Source organism: Rhineura floridana, chromosome 20, assembly GCF_030035675.1.
Source record: "Rhineura floridana isolate rRhiFlo1 chromosome 20, rRhiFlo1.hap2, whole genome shotgun sequence".
Classification (NCBI taxonomy): Eukaryota; Metazoa; Chordata; class Lepidosauria; order Squamata; family Rhineuridae; genus Rhineura; species Rhineura floridana.
The window spans coordinates 16,285,707-16,302,616 of NC_084499.1; the positions used below are offsets into that span (position 1 = coordinate 16,285,707).

At 50.0% G+C, this 16,910-nt stretch overlaps 1 protein-coding gene across 6 annotated transcripts in view; it reads right to left on the reverse strand.

Annotated features, from left to right (window-relative positions):
- GOLGA1 (golgin A1) overlaps window positions 1–16,910 on the reverse strand; it is a 35,275-nt gene that overhangs the window by 2,589 nt on the left and 15,776 nt on the right. For 4 of the 6 annotated variants that reach the window (XM_061603654.1, XM_061603652.1, XM_061603651.1 and 1 more), the window contains 17 exons: window positions 16,717–16,845; window positions 15,554–15,723; window positions 14,075–14,186; window positions 13,018–13,113; window positions 11,913–12,038; window positions 10,204–10,299; window positions 9,578–9,673; window positions 9,346–9,441; window positions 9,037–9,189; window positions 7,707–7,802; window positions 6,711–6,791; window positions 5,214–5,316; window positions 4,303–4,463; window positions 2,341–2,499; window positions 967–1,026; window positions 523–597; window positions 290–436 (listed from right to left, as the gene is read on the reverse strand). In XM_061603654.1, the coding sequence (XP_061459638.1) occupies window positions 290–436; window positions 523–597; window positions 967–1,026; window positions 2,341–2,499; window positions 4,303–4,463; window positions 5,214–5,316; window positions 6,711–6,791; window positions 7,707–7,802; window positions 9,037–9,189; window positions 9,346–9,441; window positions 9,578–9,673; window positions 10,204–10,299; window positions 11,913–12,038; window positions 13,018–13,113; window positions 14,075–14,186; window positions 15,554–15,723; window positions 16,717–16,845 (1,956 nt within the window). The remainder of the gene's footprint in view (window positions 1–289; window positions 437–522; window positions 598–966; window positions 1,027–2,340; window positions 2,500–4,302; window positions 4,464–5,213; window positions 5,317–6,710; window positions 6,792–7,706; window positions 7,803–9,036; window positions 9,190–9,345; window positions 9,442–9,577; window positions 9,674–10,203; window positions 10,300–11,912; window positions 12,039–13,017; window positions 13,114–14,074; window positions 14,187–15,553; window positions 15,724–16,716; window positions 16,846–16,910) is intronic. The other 2 variants (XM_061603657.1, XM_061603656.1) reach the window with 2 other exon arrangements.

Here is a 16,910-nt window from a genome sequence, read left to right on the forward strand (position 1 = left end):
TCCTGCTGAGGTACTGACTTCCTGGCCATACTTGCTAGGGTTGATGGGAATTGTAGTTCAGCCATCTGGAGGGTCGTAGGTTCTGTACACCTGGTGTAGACCCTCCCATTAAGATGGAGGCAACATTCAGATGTGCTTATTCTGAATTTCTTTTCACATTTGATTCAGCTTCACTGGAAGTTGCACGGAACTCTTCCCTCACCCCCCGCCGTGTTGACTCACAGAAAAGAAAACTGTGGAAATGAGAACAAGTTAAGACAGCATCCCCAGCAAAGCATGCTTTTCTTACCTCTGATTCCCGGCAGGACATAAATTTTAGCACCACGTGCTTAAGGTACTCAAAGTTTATTTCCCGAGAGTCATTCAGATCTGAGTTGTTTGTCACAGTCAAGGCAGCAGTGGGCACTTCAGGGACCTCACCATCGGGTCGAATTTTCTGAAAGGGACAAAAGAAAACAGTGCTAGATTAGAGAGGCAGGCAAAGCCAACACCTGCAGCCCTTCTAAAGCACAGACCTCTCACCATGCCATTCTCCAACCCTTCCTGGAGAGCAAACTCTTTGGCAAGGAGCAAATGCACGCGCCACTCTCTCGGATCCTACATGAAGAGAAAGGGGAATCTAGCAACTTGCGTTAACTATGCAAACTGGGCGTCCTGGCATCCATCTCTCTTCTCCAGTATTGCTCTATTCACACCCAAGTGCTGACTATGTGGATCATATATCCCAGTTTTGCTTGTTCCAATCCAGAAACACAGAATATTCAGCCGCTGCTCTGGCTTCCAAAATGTCAGCAGGCATATCTTCCCTTCCATAGGAAAGAGAAACTTGTCTTTACAATTAAAATCCAAAAGTCAACATCCTCAGGAAACTGGTCTGCTTCCACCACCAAACTGTGCAGTTGTTGCCCCTCTAATAAGCCAAGAGTGTGCATTCACACCGGTAGACAAGCGGATCGTCATGCTCACCAGTTCTTTCTGCAAGGTCTTCTTTAGCTCTGTCATTCTCTGCTGCAGCTGTTTTATCATCTGCCAAAGGAGAAAGGATGGGGAAGAGAACTTCAGCTCAGAGGCCTGGTTATCAATAAAAGCTACTGAGGAGTCCATTGTGATAATTGGACCACCTTGAAAAAGCACGCTGGGGCAAGGTGGGGACAAGAGAGACATGCTGGCTGCCAGTCAACGTTGCTGTCTCATTTATGCAGGAAGGGGAGGGCCAACCTTCTGTCCCCTTTGAGTAGCTGCCACCTAAACAAGACTGAGAATCAAACAGGCCCTCTTATTAAGGGCGTCTTGTCTTCCTTGTGCAGAGAAGACATTGCAGGTATTCTCAAGACACTCAAAACAGTGCCAAGAGGCTGCTTTACCTGTTCAGGTGTGGCGGTTGTGTTTTGTGTATATATACATATATATCTTTCCACCCCACATCACCAGCCAGGATCCAACGTTAGTCCTCCCCTCTGAAATGGTAAAACCTGACTAACTTAGGTATATTAATTTCAGAGGGTCTAATTTCCAGTGGGCTGTAGTCAGCCAGGTTCTACACAGAGGAGATCTCCTGGAATTTATGTCCCTAAGTTAGAGACGTCCATCAATTTCCATGGGTCTAGTCTGAGTAAGACTAACACTGGATACTCTCCAGAGTGCCTGGATGTTTGCTTAAATATTTATGGGTCGCACTGCATATGCAGAGATCTCTAAAGCCCACCCACCCCACAAGTATTGTTTACAGAGTTGTTAGCCCACAATCAGAGGCTCTCTGAGAGGCCCTCATTACCTGGGGACTCTTGCTTGCAGCTGAATTAATCCTTGCATAAGATAAATCAAGTGACTTCCAAACGAACGCAGGGTCCCCATGTGTACCTTACGCTTAAAGCATTCTCATACCACTTTAAACAGTCCTGGCTTCCCCCAAAGCATCCTGGGAACCGTCGTTTGCTAAGGGTGCTGAGAGTTGTTAGGAGAGCCCCCATTCCCCTCACAGAGCTATAATTCCCCAAGCAGTTGACCAATCAATCCCTCTTCTCAAGGAACTCTGGGAATTGTAGCTCTTTGAGGGGAAGAGGAGTCTCTTAACGACTCTCAGCACCCATAACAAACTACAGGTCCCAGGATTCTTTGGGGAAACCCAGAACTGCTTAAAAGTGGTAAAAGAGCACTTTCAACATAAGGTGCAAATGGGGGCATAGTGAAAATAAGGACCCTCTTCTGAGAAGAAGAAATAGCACCCTGGGGGCTGATGGTGGCCGTGCTGAGCTAGAGAAGTGAGCAAGACGAGTTGATGGATCAGAAACGCTGGGGGGGGGGAGTAGAAGAGGGGCTCCTGAAGAGCTGGAGCCACACCTTGTTCTTCTCTGCGATTTGCTGCTCCAGGTCTCTGTTTCCCTTCTGTAGCTGGATGACGTCTGTGACTGCCACCTCCCCATTCGGCTCGGCTTCGCCATCTTCAGGGGGACCTGAGTGCTTTTTCAGGGCTGCAGATGACAGTTCTAATGTAGCAACCTGGCAGGAGGCCAAAAAAAGAAGAAGAAGAAAAAGGTGGGGATCTTAGCAAGTTCAGAGCAGCTGCAGAAAGTCCGGGCAAGCTGAAGGGGTGGTGCGTGGGTGGGCTGGAGGGTAGATGAGCCAGCAGCAAAACCACAGAAGCAACGACTGCACCCAGCTGCAAGGAGGTCAGAAGGCTGCGCTGACATCTCAAAACGGATCAAAAGGAGGCTGAACCTTCAAAAAGAAAGTTCTGTGCTGCAGAAACCCAATCATGCAAGTTTCCAGGTGTATTTGCATAAATTTGTTTGGCTTCTGCAGGGCATGGAAATCTTACATAGCAGCCTGAGGTTTCATCAGGCACTGGCCACATGCTTTCAAGTATGAGTTTTATATCCATAAGGCCTGGATTTATTTTTTTTTTTTTAAGGGAAGCAGACTCTTGGGATTCTGAACTCTGTGCCCAATACTACATTCTGCAGCTTTTCTGAGCTCTTGTGGAATCGCAATATGCAGTCCTATTTGTAAGATGCACAGAACTCCTTCATATGGAGCTAGACCCAATGGCCAATCTAATGCAGTACAGCACTGAACACAACAGCAGTTCTGGCGCAGCAGACCAAAATCTCCATCTAAGCCATCATCCTGCCCACCGCAGCGACCAACCTAATGTCTCTGGGAAGCCCAGAAGCAGAGCATGAACCTGCTCAGTCAACTGGTAGGTTCCTTATAGACATGATGGTGAGTGAACTCCGATAGATCCTGTCCTCCATGCATTGATCGAATCCTCTTTTAAAGTCATCTAAAAAGTAAAAGATCAGTTCTAACAGCTTGGATCGATTTGGTATTCAAGAGGGATCCTGCCTCTGAACCAGCAGATCTCCAGTCTCTTGGGCAGATGTAATTCTAGTTCTTTTAAGTGGATACACTGCAGGCCAGGAAGATGTCTAGGTCAGGCATGGGGAACAGGATCCGGCCAATGGGCTTTGACAGGGGCACCTGTCAAATCACATGATACCAGACAACCTGTTTGCCTTTGCCTGCATGGTTCGAAATCAAACCATGCACGCAAAGACACTCAGCTTTACAAGAGCTGTCCGTCAATTGACTGGCAGCACCACAAACCCTGCTATCGACAGGGAGATGTATCTTTACCTGTCATTGCATATAACGCAGTGGTGGCTGGTAACCACCAACGGTAGGTGGAGTCGGAGCCAACTCCATCACCCCATCTGCCTCCGTGCTGAATTCTATATGGGCAACCCTGAGACTGGCAGCCAGTGCCATGTAGGAGGGCTGGCTGAGGTTAATGGGGCAGGGCCCCATTTCCCCCTAATGATACCAGGTACAGGCCGTAGTGTAGCAACAAGGGTCCCTTCATGTTAGTAAAAAAGGAGGGCGCGTGGCTCTGACTATGGGGTTGAGAATGAGATCCTGCCTTCTCCCACAACCACAGACACCCCTAGGAGGCAATCAGCATGAAAGAGGTGTTAGCTGCGGAGAAGAGTCTTCTTAGTGACTGACTCACTTCCTTTCATTCTGATTGGCTCCAATCAGCAGGAAAGGACAAGGAAGCATGTTAGAAGACTCATCTCAGCGGCTCACACACTCCCCCTTTCATGCTGATTGGCTTGTAGGAACCCTGCTGGTACCCCACTCCCCAAAAAAGCAAGGGGTCTTAGCCACCCCCCTAAGACCCTGGTGGGCATGGCTTGGCCAAATGGGGAGGCCCATGGGCCGGAAGTCCCCCACCGCTGGTCTAGGCACCGAAGAGAAGAACCCTCAGGTGAAGAGCCCACAGCCGAAGGCACCGCTGCGTACTTGCTTCTCGCTGGCTAACAGGCGCGCCTGCTGGTCCTGCAGCTGCACCTGGAAAGCGCTCATCTGCTTCTCTGCTGCAGCGTCCCTCTCCGTGGCCTGCTGCTGGCACAGTTCAAGGCTGGACTGCAACTGGTGCGTCTGCAGGAGAAGCGCATCGTGGCCTGGCAGAAAGGGGCACAGCAGAGACCCAGTTCGGAGGAGAAAGGGGCACAGCTTCCAGTCAACAAGCATGGCAGTCGTTCATTATCAAGCATTTGGCCCCAGGAGCTGAGTAGAGTTCCCCCAATTTTATCCTCACAACAGCCCCGTGAGGTAGATAGGCTAAGAGAGGGAGCGACAGGTATAGGATTCATGGCCACGTGGGGATGAACCGTAGCCCAAGGAAGGGGAACATTTTTTCTGCCGAGGACCACAATCCCTTGGGGTTGTCTATCCTGGGGCAGACAAAATCAAAAGCAGCAGGGTGGAATATGAAATTAGTCCAGGGGTCACATACTGCACAAGGGCCAAAGGGTGCCCATCCCTGTACTAACCACTACACCACACTGACTCTTGAAAGACCCACAAGTTTTTATTACACATCCTACACACCCACACTCTTCTTCTAACCTGTGGATCTCCAGGTACCATTGGACTCCAAACTCCCATCAGCTACGCAGCCAGCCTTGCTGATGGGAGTTTGGAGTCCATCATCAACACCATGATCTGGAGGGCTTCATCAAGGATGGGGACCCTTTGGCCCTCCAGATGTTGCCGAACTACAACTCCCATCAGCCCCAGCCAGCCTGGCCAATGAGGGGCGATGGGAAATTCCCTGCTCTCGTAGGCCCTCAACGGTCCAAGCCCTGGAGAGGTCACATCACCCACTATACCAGCAGTGAATGAAGCATCAAAGCCTTGCTAGGCCTCACCTTGCCTGAAGCGCTTCAGCTCTTCCTCCTCTGTCTGAAGCCTCTCCGTTTTCTCGGCAATCAGCAGGTCCTTCTCCTTCAACAGCGAGGTCAGATCGGCAAGCTAAGCCACCAGAAAAAAAGGGGGCCAGGCTATTACAGGATCTAGCTTCCAGCCCATGCTTTTGAACAGTGAACATCGCCTATCACCACTTGGCTCAACTGGCATTGACTTAAACTGCTCTCTCCAATCTCACACACACGCCAGAGAGAGGAATGAGCTCAACAAAGGGCCATTTTGCACTTGGCACTTGGGTGCTGTAGAAGAAGCGGGGGACGGGGGGGACGGGACTATAGCCAGAGATTGTGCCGAAGCTGGTGCAACTGTTTATGCAAGCAGAAGCATGAGAACAACTGCAGAACGTAGCTATTATAGTGCTGCACAAAAATGCTTAAGCCAGCCTTTGCCAACCCGGTGCACTCCAGATGTTTTGGAAGACAACTCCCATCAGCCCTGGCTTTTAAGCACTTGCACCATGGGCTTCATCCACAGCTATTCTCCTCCTGCTCTCGGTTCTTTGCCTTTGGATCTAAATTGTAAGGCCGAATTCCAAGTTCCCTGATCCCCTGAATTCACCTTGACACACAGCGAGGTGCAAGAAATTCAAATGCTCATGTGAACTGGCAATGCCTTTCCCGCTACCCTTGCAAGCTCAGCCTCATTTAGACCATCTGCCCTTATCTCTCTCTCCCCCCCCAAGCCTCCCCTCAAGCCCGAATAATCCTGATCCTGCCTGAACCCAATGTATCTTCCCATGCCTCTTTCCCCCCCCTGACGTTGACGCTGAATCTGCCGAGTAAGAGCCTCCAATTCCCAGGCTTTGTACACAGCACCTGGCAACCCTGCTGGCACTACAGAAATATGCAACTGGTTAAATAGGACCAAACGCTAAACTCCTTTCAGAGCCTCCCCGCAGATGGGCTGCCTCTTGTTGGGAGGATCTCGGCTTTCACAGCAGTACAAGCCCTTGGCCAAAAAAAGACAACCCACTGCCTTGGATGAAAGAGCTGCCCAAACACAGCTGCCCTCACGAACAGTGGGTGGCAGGTGCAAAACCACTTGGAAAGTGGAGGAGACGTAGAACCTTTCAGAAGAACACTTTCCCTAGTCACCAAAATCACTCGGGAACAGTTAAATTGGGGCAGACGGCTTTGACCCAGAACAGCAGAGCGGAGACAGAGGCATCGCTTCTGCCGTCTCAGCTGTTAGCGAGACTTCCTGCCCATTTCCAAAATGTTTCCCCATCACCGTCTGATTGCCAGGACATTCTTGGCAGGACAAGACTAATTGCTTTCCTTTGGTTATGCTGACATTAATACGCCAAATGGCTGTGGCGAGGGTCGCCCAGCCAGCCAGTTCCGAAAGCGAGATGTCTCAGACGCGGCCCTCCTGCAGTGACCGATCCTGAGGGCAAGGCAGCCTCCGCCCATAAGGGGGCAGCAGAGCAGTAAGCACACCTCCACCTGCAGCTGCTGCTCTCTTTGCTTCTGTGTCTCCTCCAGGGCTTTGGCAGTTTCGACGTTACTGTTCAATTCCGCCTGCAAAGCAGCAAGAATCCTGGGGTTAGAGAATGGAGAATTCAGAATGACAAAAAGGCATGGGAAGCAGTGGGGGGGCACATTCCCAACTAGGGCCGTAGCCTATTTTATCTGGGCAAACTGCCTTCCAGACCCCAAACATGGGAAGATGAAGGGGCTGATCAGGGTCCAGTTTCTCCCTACAATCATCCTTAAGAATGGAGACAAAAGCTGGTCAAGAAAGAAGATATAAATGGAAAGCAGAAATCTCAGTTTGTGAAGTGTTTTAAGGATTGGTGATCACCTGTAACAAGGGCGGGAGAGCTTTTTGGCTCCGAGGGCCACATTTCCCCCTTGCCATCCCTCCGAGGGCCACATGGAGTGCTTATATTAATGTCTATGTTTAAATCAGAGCTGATGGGATATCCTTATTGTTACTGTCAGCTGGTGATGCTTTTAGTCTCCCCCTCCCTTCTTTCTGTTACACATTTGCAAACAAAAATCCTAAAAAAAAAAAAAAAAAACAAGACAAGTGGGACCTGCAACAAAATGGTCCTGTTCTAGCCCACCATTTCCTTTTCCCGGAAACTCCATTTTTTGTCCCCCCAACCCCCGCCCGAGCGTGCTCAGTACTTACTGGGCGGGCAGTTAGGATTCCCACAAACCCCTTTTATAGTTCCCCCTCAACCCCCCCACCCCTTTGCGTTCTTCCACAAGTCTTCGGAGCTCCTCAAAAATGCTGATATTGCTCCCTCTTGTGTGTGGATGGTGCCATTGCAACAACAAAGGGTCCCACGCTCAGAGAATGAAGTTGCTGTTACTATATAAGCAGGAACACCAGCAGTGTAGCCTTTGCTTGACCTGAAAAGGCAGACCCATTGGCAGGACACCAGTTTCCAACAGGCTGAAGGTGGCTGGTATTCAGAGCAGAGATACCTTTAGTCGTTCCGATTCAGATTCTTGCTGCCTTAAGGAGCTTTCTAAGTCTCTGCATTGGCCTTTGAGTTCTTCATTTTCTTTTTCCAGTTGGCTCTAAATGGAAAAAACGAACAAACGCAGGGCTGCTTGGTCAAGATCCAGGGAAATCGCTATACGGCTGCAGGGTTGCTTTATTCTGGCAAAATGCTGCCTTCATTTCTCCATGTGTTGTTAGCTGGATAAGAACCGTCTGGGTTCAAATTCTTCTTCAAGGCCAAGACTCACCAGCTGACCTCAGGCAGGTCTTCGCTCACCCTCCATTCCATTGCCTCACACGGGAAAGTAGCGCCCTACCTCACAGGGTTACTGTGAGAATGAAGTAATACCACCTTTCTCAGAACCTTAATGACAGGTTGGGGTAGACAAAGTCTATAAAAATCAGTGACAAGATCCAGGTAGATAATTCAAAGCAAACAGGCTTGGAGATAAGACATTATCGCTCCGCCTCTGGACCCCTTCCCTGGCAATGTATAGCTGCTTCAGTTCAAAGGCCCTTCTGTGAAGTTTCCAGCCTATCCAAATGGCCTTTTTGACTCAATAACAGAAGCGCACGCGAGGCATTCAGTCCCGTTGCTCATGTGCTCTACGTTCCATGACATCACTGATTCTGCCACTGGGGAACGCCAGCGTTAAGTGACTAATCAGGGTCAACATTAAGTCACCCCTATGTAAGACAATTATTGTCTTATTTCAAAACAGCCCCCCTAGAGCTGCAGCCTAGCTCCACGCCATCCATATATTTAAAGCACAAAGAATCCTGGGAACTGTAGTTTGTTAAGGGTGTTGGGAATCGTGGCTCTGTGAGGAGCAAGCTATAGTTCCCAGAATTCTTTGGGGGAAGCCGTGAGCTTTAAATGTGTGGCATCAACGTGAAGCCACATCACATTGTGTGGGTAGTCAGGCGTGCTTATTGAGATTCCAGACCACGCACAACAGAGGGAAGCCAAGTCTATGTGAATGCCACAATCCCACAGGAACACAGAAGAAAAATTAAGCTTCCTGAGAGGCTTTCGTTTTAAAAAAATAAGATCCTACTCCTTTCAAAGACAAGCCTGAAAGGGTGTGAGCGATGCCTGCTGAAAGCTCAGAAGCCAGAGAGGTGCTCCAGAGAGGGGCTCGATTGCCTAGCCTCTCCTTCACGCCAAGCAACACAAGAATTACGCAAAACAGCTCAATTTGCATAATCTGTATACAGGCTGCAGAACTTTGCTTTGATTGTTTCTTTCCCCAGGCAGCAAATCGGCGAGGGAGGCCCGAATGTTGCTCTGAAGAAGAGAGCAGGGCTCACCATCTTACGCTGGGCGGCCGTCCTTTCCAGTTCCTGTGCAGCTTCCAGGGACGCCACTTCCTCCTCCAGCCTCCTGACGCGCTCCGTGCACTGAAGCTGCACCGCAGAGAGGCCCTCCTGTGACTGGGTCCTCTCCAGGTCCAGGTCCGTTTGCTGCCAAGAAGGGAGGAAAGAGAGAGAAAGAGTCGAGTTCTGATATTGCACCAACTCTGCAGGTGCTCAGAAGGAGGACGGGGGCTCTTTTAAGTATTTTCCTTCCACTTCACATCCTGGAAAACACTGGCACAAGCCAGACTAGCGTGGACTCACCAACTTTTGGATCTGCAGCTCTCTCTCCTCGAGGTCTTCTTTACTTTTTGCCGTTGCCTCGTTGGCAAGTTCGAGGGCTCGTTCAAGATCTTTCAACTACGAAACAAAAAAAAACCATCTGCTCAAGAGAACTTTCTGACACCTCACATGCACACCGCCAGTGCCACCACCTGTCAGCCACTGCCACACGGGGAAAGGGAAAGAGGAATGTGGCTCACGCGGCAGCCGCTACCTGTTGCAAACCGCTTTCCCGGAGGCTCCGCACAAGCTCCTCATGTGCGCTCAGGCACTCCTGCCCTTCCGCCAATTGGCAGTTCAGTTTGTCAATCTAGGATGCAACACAAGTGATCAGCGATGAGCGCAGAAGGAGCCTATAAGGGCGATTATGTAGAGGAGTGTTCAAAGATGTGATCCCCACCCACCCCAGCAGTCCAAAATGGCACAGCCCTTCTTTTCCTGGACATCGGCTTCAGCTCACAAGAGAAGGGAAGGATTTATCTGTCTGTCTTCCTGGCACACACACACCCCTCCCTCCTGAAACAAAGGCTTAGATCAACAATCTGTTTTAAAATTTCTGAACAGATCCTGTAGGCCTAGAAAGGCTGCCTCTTTGCCCTGAAAGTCCTCCACCCCACATAAGTAAAAGGTTGGTTGCAGTTACTCAGAGGTCAAGGAACAGCACTCTGCACGTGCTCATCATCGTGTTCCAGGGCAGAGGAATGGTACTGAAAACCAGGAGAGGAAAGCCCCTCCAAATGAACCCGCTGGCTAGGCCAAACCAAGAGGAATCCCCCAAGAGGTATCAGCGTCATAATGCATTGCCCACTCAGCACCAAGAGCAAATTCTGCCCAGCCGACCTGAGTCTCCAAGAGGTTCACGCTCTCCACGTGGCTCGTCCGTGCAGCCGAAAGTTGCTGCCTCGCCTCCTCCAGTCGCTGCTCCAGAGCACTTTTCTGGAGAGAATAGAAACTGTCCATGACTACTAGTACTGTTAATATTAGGGCATTTAGGCACACCACATTTTTACAACACTGTGACCCTCAAAGCGGCTTACAGTCAATAAGATATAATGAGTGTGCACGCACACACATCAAATAATAAAAAGTATATTGCTCTGTTCCATTCTAGAAAGGTTTCATGCCTTTTAAAATTGTATTGATTTGTATCTGTTTTAACATGGCATTTCCCACTCATTCTAACTGGCCCTGGGACCTCACGGTTGAAGGGCAGGTAACCAATCTTAAAAATAAACAAATAAATAAAAACACGTTACAAAACAGCAGCAACCATATGAACTAAACAGGGAATAATTAAGGAGTCATTTCCTACATGGGCATCGTCAAAGTCTCCCACCAAAACCGTAACAGAATTGGAAAAGGCAGCAGCTAAAGAGTGAAAAATCCAGTCCAACACCAGACAAGCAGACTCTTCACAGTATTTACTGCTCCTGGGTGGTATGCAAAAGCTCGTACTACACACCTCTATCTATCTTGCAGCCATACAAAAACAACCAGGATGCAAAGCAGAGGCAAGGAAGGGGTGTGGCCTGGAGAGAGTTCCAAGGGCCAGAAAGGAAGGCCCAGAGGGCCACTTTTGGCCCTGAGGCACACCACTCCTTATATCAGAGTCTCGCTAAACCAGAACCAAGAGAGGACAATGAGAGAGCTGAACTGAATTCACCTTGACCTCTTATATTTTAAGGCCAACCAGAACGGGCAGCCCACCTGCCGCCCACTCACATTCGGTGACCTATCTATCGGAAGAGACCATGTTCTACATCCAGAGTGGACTGAGCCTACGCTGCCAGATTTCCGAAAGCCACTCCCTGCAAGGAAGCATCATTAGCCCATGCTGCACTAGGAAGGAGCCAAAAGGTCTTGCCTCCATCATTCTCTCTTTATCCAATGTTCAGAGGCGAATTTGTAAAGATTTTTTGGTGTTAAATCACTTGTATTGACACCTGAGCTCCTTCTGGGGAAGGGTGGGATATTAATTTAATAAAAAATAAATAAAAGAGTGTCACTGCTGATGTAAACCAAAACAATACCATCCTCACACCGGGGGGGGGGAGATATCAGTAGGGTTAGGGGAACCTCAAGGGTTACAGAACTACCAACAAAATCCACAGAAAGACAACCTAAGGAAGAGAAACACAACCCCTTCAAAACAGCCCAATGATGACTGAGCATGCTCAGTGACCATTGAATGTTGACTGTCCAGGGTGTGTGGTAGGAATGGAGTATGGCAAAGGAGGGCATGGCTGGCCACACAGAAGCATGCCACACTGCCAATGATCTCTTGGAGAGACAAACGGCATTTTACTGGGAAGTGGGAAACTGTGGCAGCCTCCGCGAGGGAGGCACCCAGCCCTGAAGGGCATCCCGCAGATTGAGAAATATTGGCATGCGTGAGAAGGGGGTTGGACTTGATGGCCTTATAGGCCCCTTCCAACTCTACTATTCTATGATTCTAAGATTTGTGGGGAAGGGGCCCGAAGGCAGGGATGTCCTCAGCAAAGCACCCTCATCACTCTTTCCGCACATCACCAGCGGGAGCCCGCACGCACCTCCCGGAGCAACTCCCGAACATGCTCGTCGCCAGAGAGGTTCCCTTCAAAGCGCTTTTCCAGAGTGGCCACTTTCTCCTGTAAGTGGCCCGCAAGCTGGCTTTTCTCCTCCACCTCGACAATCATCTGTAAGGAGACACACGTTGTTTGCCCCGTGGTCAGTCGTCAGGGGAAGCTTTCAGCCAACACAAACTTTTTCCCACAGCAAGAACATGGGATCTGCCCTCCTACCCTTGACCGGAGGTGGCAGGGTGGTGGGTGGGACAGCCTTCCTCCCTTTCGCAAAGCCCAAGAGGGGCGGTTTCCCAAGCGGCCCTACTCTCTCACCTCACCCTTTGAAGCTGGATGTTTAAAGCTGCAACTCCCCCCCAACCCACCCTTTTTCGAGGTACTTCAGTGGCCACCATCAACCCGGAACCGAAAAGGGCAGCGAGACTTAAAAAATGGCACTCTCTGTCACATTTGAGACTTGCTGTGGAATTATGGGAAATGGTTTTGACAGGATGCACTGGTTTCACGAACACAGCACAGGTGTGCCCGCAACACACACGTCATCTCTGTCAGGAATCACCAACCTTTTTGGGGGGGCCGCTGGGCTGAAATGCAAAAGGCCCCGTCAGTATTGGCATTTCACCGGCTCTTAAAGATGCCCTTGTTTAGGCAAGCGGTCCCCTCAACTTGAACTTCAGCTTGGGGGAATCCATTTATGTCTCCCAAGCACCACCTATGCCAGCCGCTGCTGGGCTCAGTCACAGAGAAAAATTCTTTGCACTTTCTCTGTTCAGAACAGGTAGGAGGGTGGGCATCCAATCCTGACATCTAATGAAATGGAAGTGTGTGCATTGAGGGGGAGGGGGTTCAATGTATGAGAGGCTGAGCCAGCACAACTGGATCTGAGCAGGAAGAGCAAACTATGGCCACCCCATGCATTTATTCCACTATTATTCCACTTTAAACAGACATGGCTTCCCCCAAGGAATCCTGGGAAGTGTAATTTGTGAACTCTCAGCAGAGTTGTTAGGAGATCCCCATCCCCGCAATTTCCAGAGTGGTTTAGCAATCAACCCCTCTTCCCAGAGAACTCTGGGGACCTCCAGGTTGGTACCTTCTGCTTGTGCTGCTCGTATTCCAGCTTCAGAGATTCGTGTTCTCCCTGCAACGCCCCCAGCCGCTTTTCACAACCAGAGGCTGCAACCTGAGCCTAGAAGATATTTTATTTGTTTCCTGGGATTTACATTCCTGCCTTTACACCGAACGGTGCTCAAGACGGCTGACGGCAACAAGGCAGAAGAACGAAAACATGCAATAAAACATCCAATGTTACAGAACAAGAAGAAGCGAAGAACAAAGCAGGCAAATCGCCAATAAAACAAAACGAACCACCTAAAAGTAATTTCAGTGAATTGTATCCAACTTTAGTACTACTCAGAGTAGACTCATTGAAATTAAAGGGCATGACTAACTTGGCTCCATTCATTTTAATAGGTCTACTCCCGAGTAGAATTTAGCTGGATACAGCCCAATATTTTTATTAAAGTGGTATCCTGCCCTGCTTCTCAAAGGAGACCAGGGTGGCAGGCAAGTCAACTTATGGGCCAAATAAATGTAAATGTACTGCCTTCAAGTCGATTCCGACTTATGGCGACCCTCTGAATAGGGTTTTCATGAGGCTGAGAGGCAGTGACTGGCCCAAGGTCACCCAGTGAGCTTCATGGCTGTGTGGGAATTCGAACCCTGGTCTCCCAGGTGGTAGTCCAACACCTTAACCACTATGCTACACTGTAAAAACCTCCTTGCCTGCCAGTGGAAGGTCATCACAGACAAGACCAGCAGGGGCTCCCTTGGCAATGAGTTCCAAAGTCCTGGAACTCTGGAGGGAAAGGCTCATGAGTGCAACTTCTGCAAAGAGAATCGCCCTTTGAACTTATGTCTCCCATCAGATTTCAAAGAGGGTATGGTCTCGGCGAGGTTCTCTCGGCAGTTGTCTTGGAGGAACTGTGACGTCTGCCTACCTGAGAATTCAACCACTGGCTGTTGCTTAAGGGCCAACTCGCACATCATGCCACCGGTACGGAAACCTGGGTTTGCCATGAAGCATGTAGGCGAGATGGGGGGAACCTTTGGGGGCAGAGAGAGAGAGAGAAGACAACTGCCCAGCTTACATTTTGCAAATCCACCGACAGTCGTTGAATGTAGGCTTGGAGATCATGGTTTCGCTGCTCCAGGGTGGTGATCTTGCTTTCCGCACCCTCCTCGGCATCTATGAGCTCGTCCCTGAGTGACCAAGGAAAAAAAAGAAGAAATTTAAGCTGCAGGCCATAGGTCATGGATCGGCAACATGGTGTCCTCTAGATGGTGTTGCACTACATCTCCCACCAGCCCCAGACAGCACGGCCAATGGTCAGGGATGATGGGAGTTGGGAGCCCAACAACACCTGGAAGGCCACGGGATCCCCCCACCCAGCCTGATCCAGAAGTTCCGCTCTGTTCGTTTGGACCTGAAACGAGATGGTGGCTTCCTGTTCCACCAGAGATGTATGCTGGTGTCCCCCTGCCTGCCTCAAGTGGATGGGGGTGCTTTTATTTTTTCCCCTTTAGAGCAAGGGTGGGTGACCTGTGGCCCTCCAGCCGTTCTTGGACTCCCAACAGCCATCCGCCCTAGCCAGCCTGGTCACCCGTCAGGAATGTTGGGAGTTGAAGGGCCACAGGCTCCCTAACCTTGTCCTAAGGTTATCCCCAGCCAAGCCTTGGGGGTGGGGTTTGGCATCCTTGGCCAAGACAGACCCCTCACCCCAAACATCCCTATATCCTCATACCAGGCCATATTCGAGACTTTGTTGTTAACATATAAGCCCCTGAACAACTCAGAACCAGATGACCCAAAAGGTAGCCTACCCCTATACAGACCTGCAAGATCACTTAGGGGTTGGCTGGGGGAATTCTGTTCCCGGCACTGCGCCCTACAGAATTGGCATAGGCCGGTAACCCCCAAAATGGGCGTTTTCTGCTCTTGCCCCTGCATTATGGAATGCCCCTCCCTCTGCCATACGTGAAGCAGCAGCCATCTGCGGCTTCAGACGTCTTGCAAAGGCAGATCTGTTTGCTTTCAGGCTTTCCCTGACCCGTAGTATCGGACCCTGTTTTATGCGTTTGGATCTTCTGAATTCCTGTTTCGTTTGAGTTTTTTTATATGCCTTTATGCTGCTGTTTTATTTGGTTTTCGATTGGGGGCGGCTGTAATTTTTTTAAAATATTAGGGAGGTTATGACTGCTTTCAAATAAACACGCAAGAGGAACATAAGACATAAGAAGAGACCGTCTGCTGGATCAGGCCAGTGTCCCATGTGGTCCAGCTTCCTGTCCTCACAGCGATGCCCACTAGTTTAGGCCTGCATCAGACAAGGCACCCAGAGGGCTCAAACAAAACATCATTTCCCCCCTTTTGGGGAAGGGCCGTAGCTCAGTGGCAGAGCACCTGCCTTGCATGCAGAAGGTCCCAAGTTCAATCTCCGGCATCCCCAGGTATGGCTGGGAGAGACTCCTGCCTGAAACCCTGAAGAGCCGCTGCCAGCCAGTGCAGGCAGCACTTAGCTAGAATGGCCAATGGTCCGCCTCAGTTTAAGGCAGCTTCCTAGGCTCACCTCTCTGCTTCCAGGTCCACGTGCTGCTTCCGTAGTTGTTGCAGCTCGGCAGCCAGGCGCGAGGACGAGGCACGGGAGGCCTGCAGTTCCTCTCGGGCAGACGTCAGCTCTTGTGTGGAGGCTCCCAATTCTTGCTCCATCCGGGCCAGCGACTCTTCCTTCTTCAAAAGCTGGAGGTTTAAAGAAAGAAAGCAAATAAACCACAACAGACGGACACAAGTCAGGTGACCCTCTTGAGGCAGAGGGAACATCTCAGCCCCTACCTTGGAGAATCACCGGGGTAGCCAATGTGATGCCCTCCAGATGTTGCTGGTACAAAACCTCTCACCACTGGCCTTGCTTGCTGGGAGATGTAGTTCAACAACATCTGGAAGGCACCATGTTGGCTATCCCTGGCATGTGAGGGTCAGTAACATTTGGAGATGGGAGAAGCATGGAAGAGAAGAACAAGACAGGGGAACCAGATGCCCTAGAACTGGAGTGGGCCGACTCCAGTCTTGTGGGATCTGCTTTCTTTTCTAGCAGAACCCAAAAGCTCCGTCAACTAGTCGCATGCAGAAATGGTGGCTCAAGAGGAGGCGCCAATTACCTCCCACACGCCCTAGGACAAACCCTGGGACGACACTTGCACTCGCAACAGCAAGCCTACATTTTATATGTTTTAACGGGATTGCTTTACTGCGGGTTGTAGTCAACGAAGTCCTGTTCAAAGAAGACCCAGTGAAACTAATGAACCTAAGTTAGTTGTACCTATTAACCTCAACTCTGAACAGGTCTAGCACTGAATACCACCCTGTTAATTATGAATATTTTAAAGTATGTGTAACTAACTGGTTTTTATACTTGGCAAGGAAACAAAAAGGAAAGGCCCGGGTGCTACTGGGAATGAACTGCTGAATAAGCTCAGTGCTTTTCGGAAACTCTCTTCACTTCAACAAACACTCTTCACTTCCTTCACTCGACAAATTATCCCTGTTCTTGTCTGCCAATAATTCCAATCTCAAACCGAGACTCCCACTCAGAATGGCTTGAGATGAGAATTAGCTGCAATATATACACTAGGACCTGGAGGTCTAGGCTTCTGGATCATGTTGCACAGGAGGGCCTGGAGATCTGGCCTAGCTGCCCTGCCCCAAGCAAGACAGCCCCTTGGGAAAGCTCACCATGTGCTTGACTTTAGCCAGCTCCTGCTGCTGGAAACCTTCCAGCTCGTCAATCTCATCTCTCTTCTGGAAGAGGTTCAACCTCTGCTCTCTCATCTCTTGCAACTGTGCAGAAAGGAGCTTCCTCTCCTGTTGAGCAGCAGCCAACACATGAGAAAGAGGATTTAGGGGGGGGGGGATTTCCCAGCTTCAGT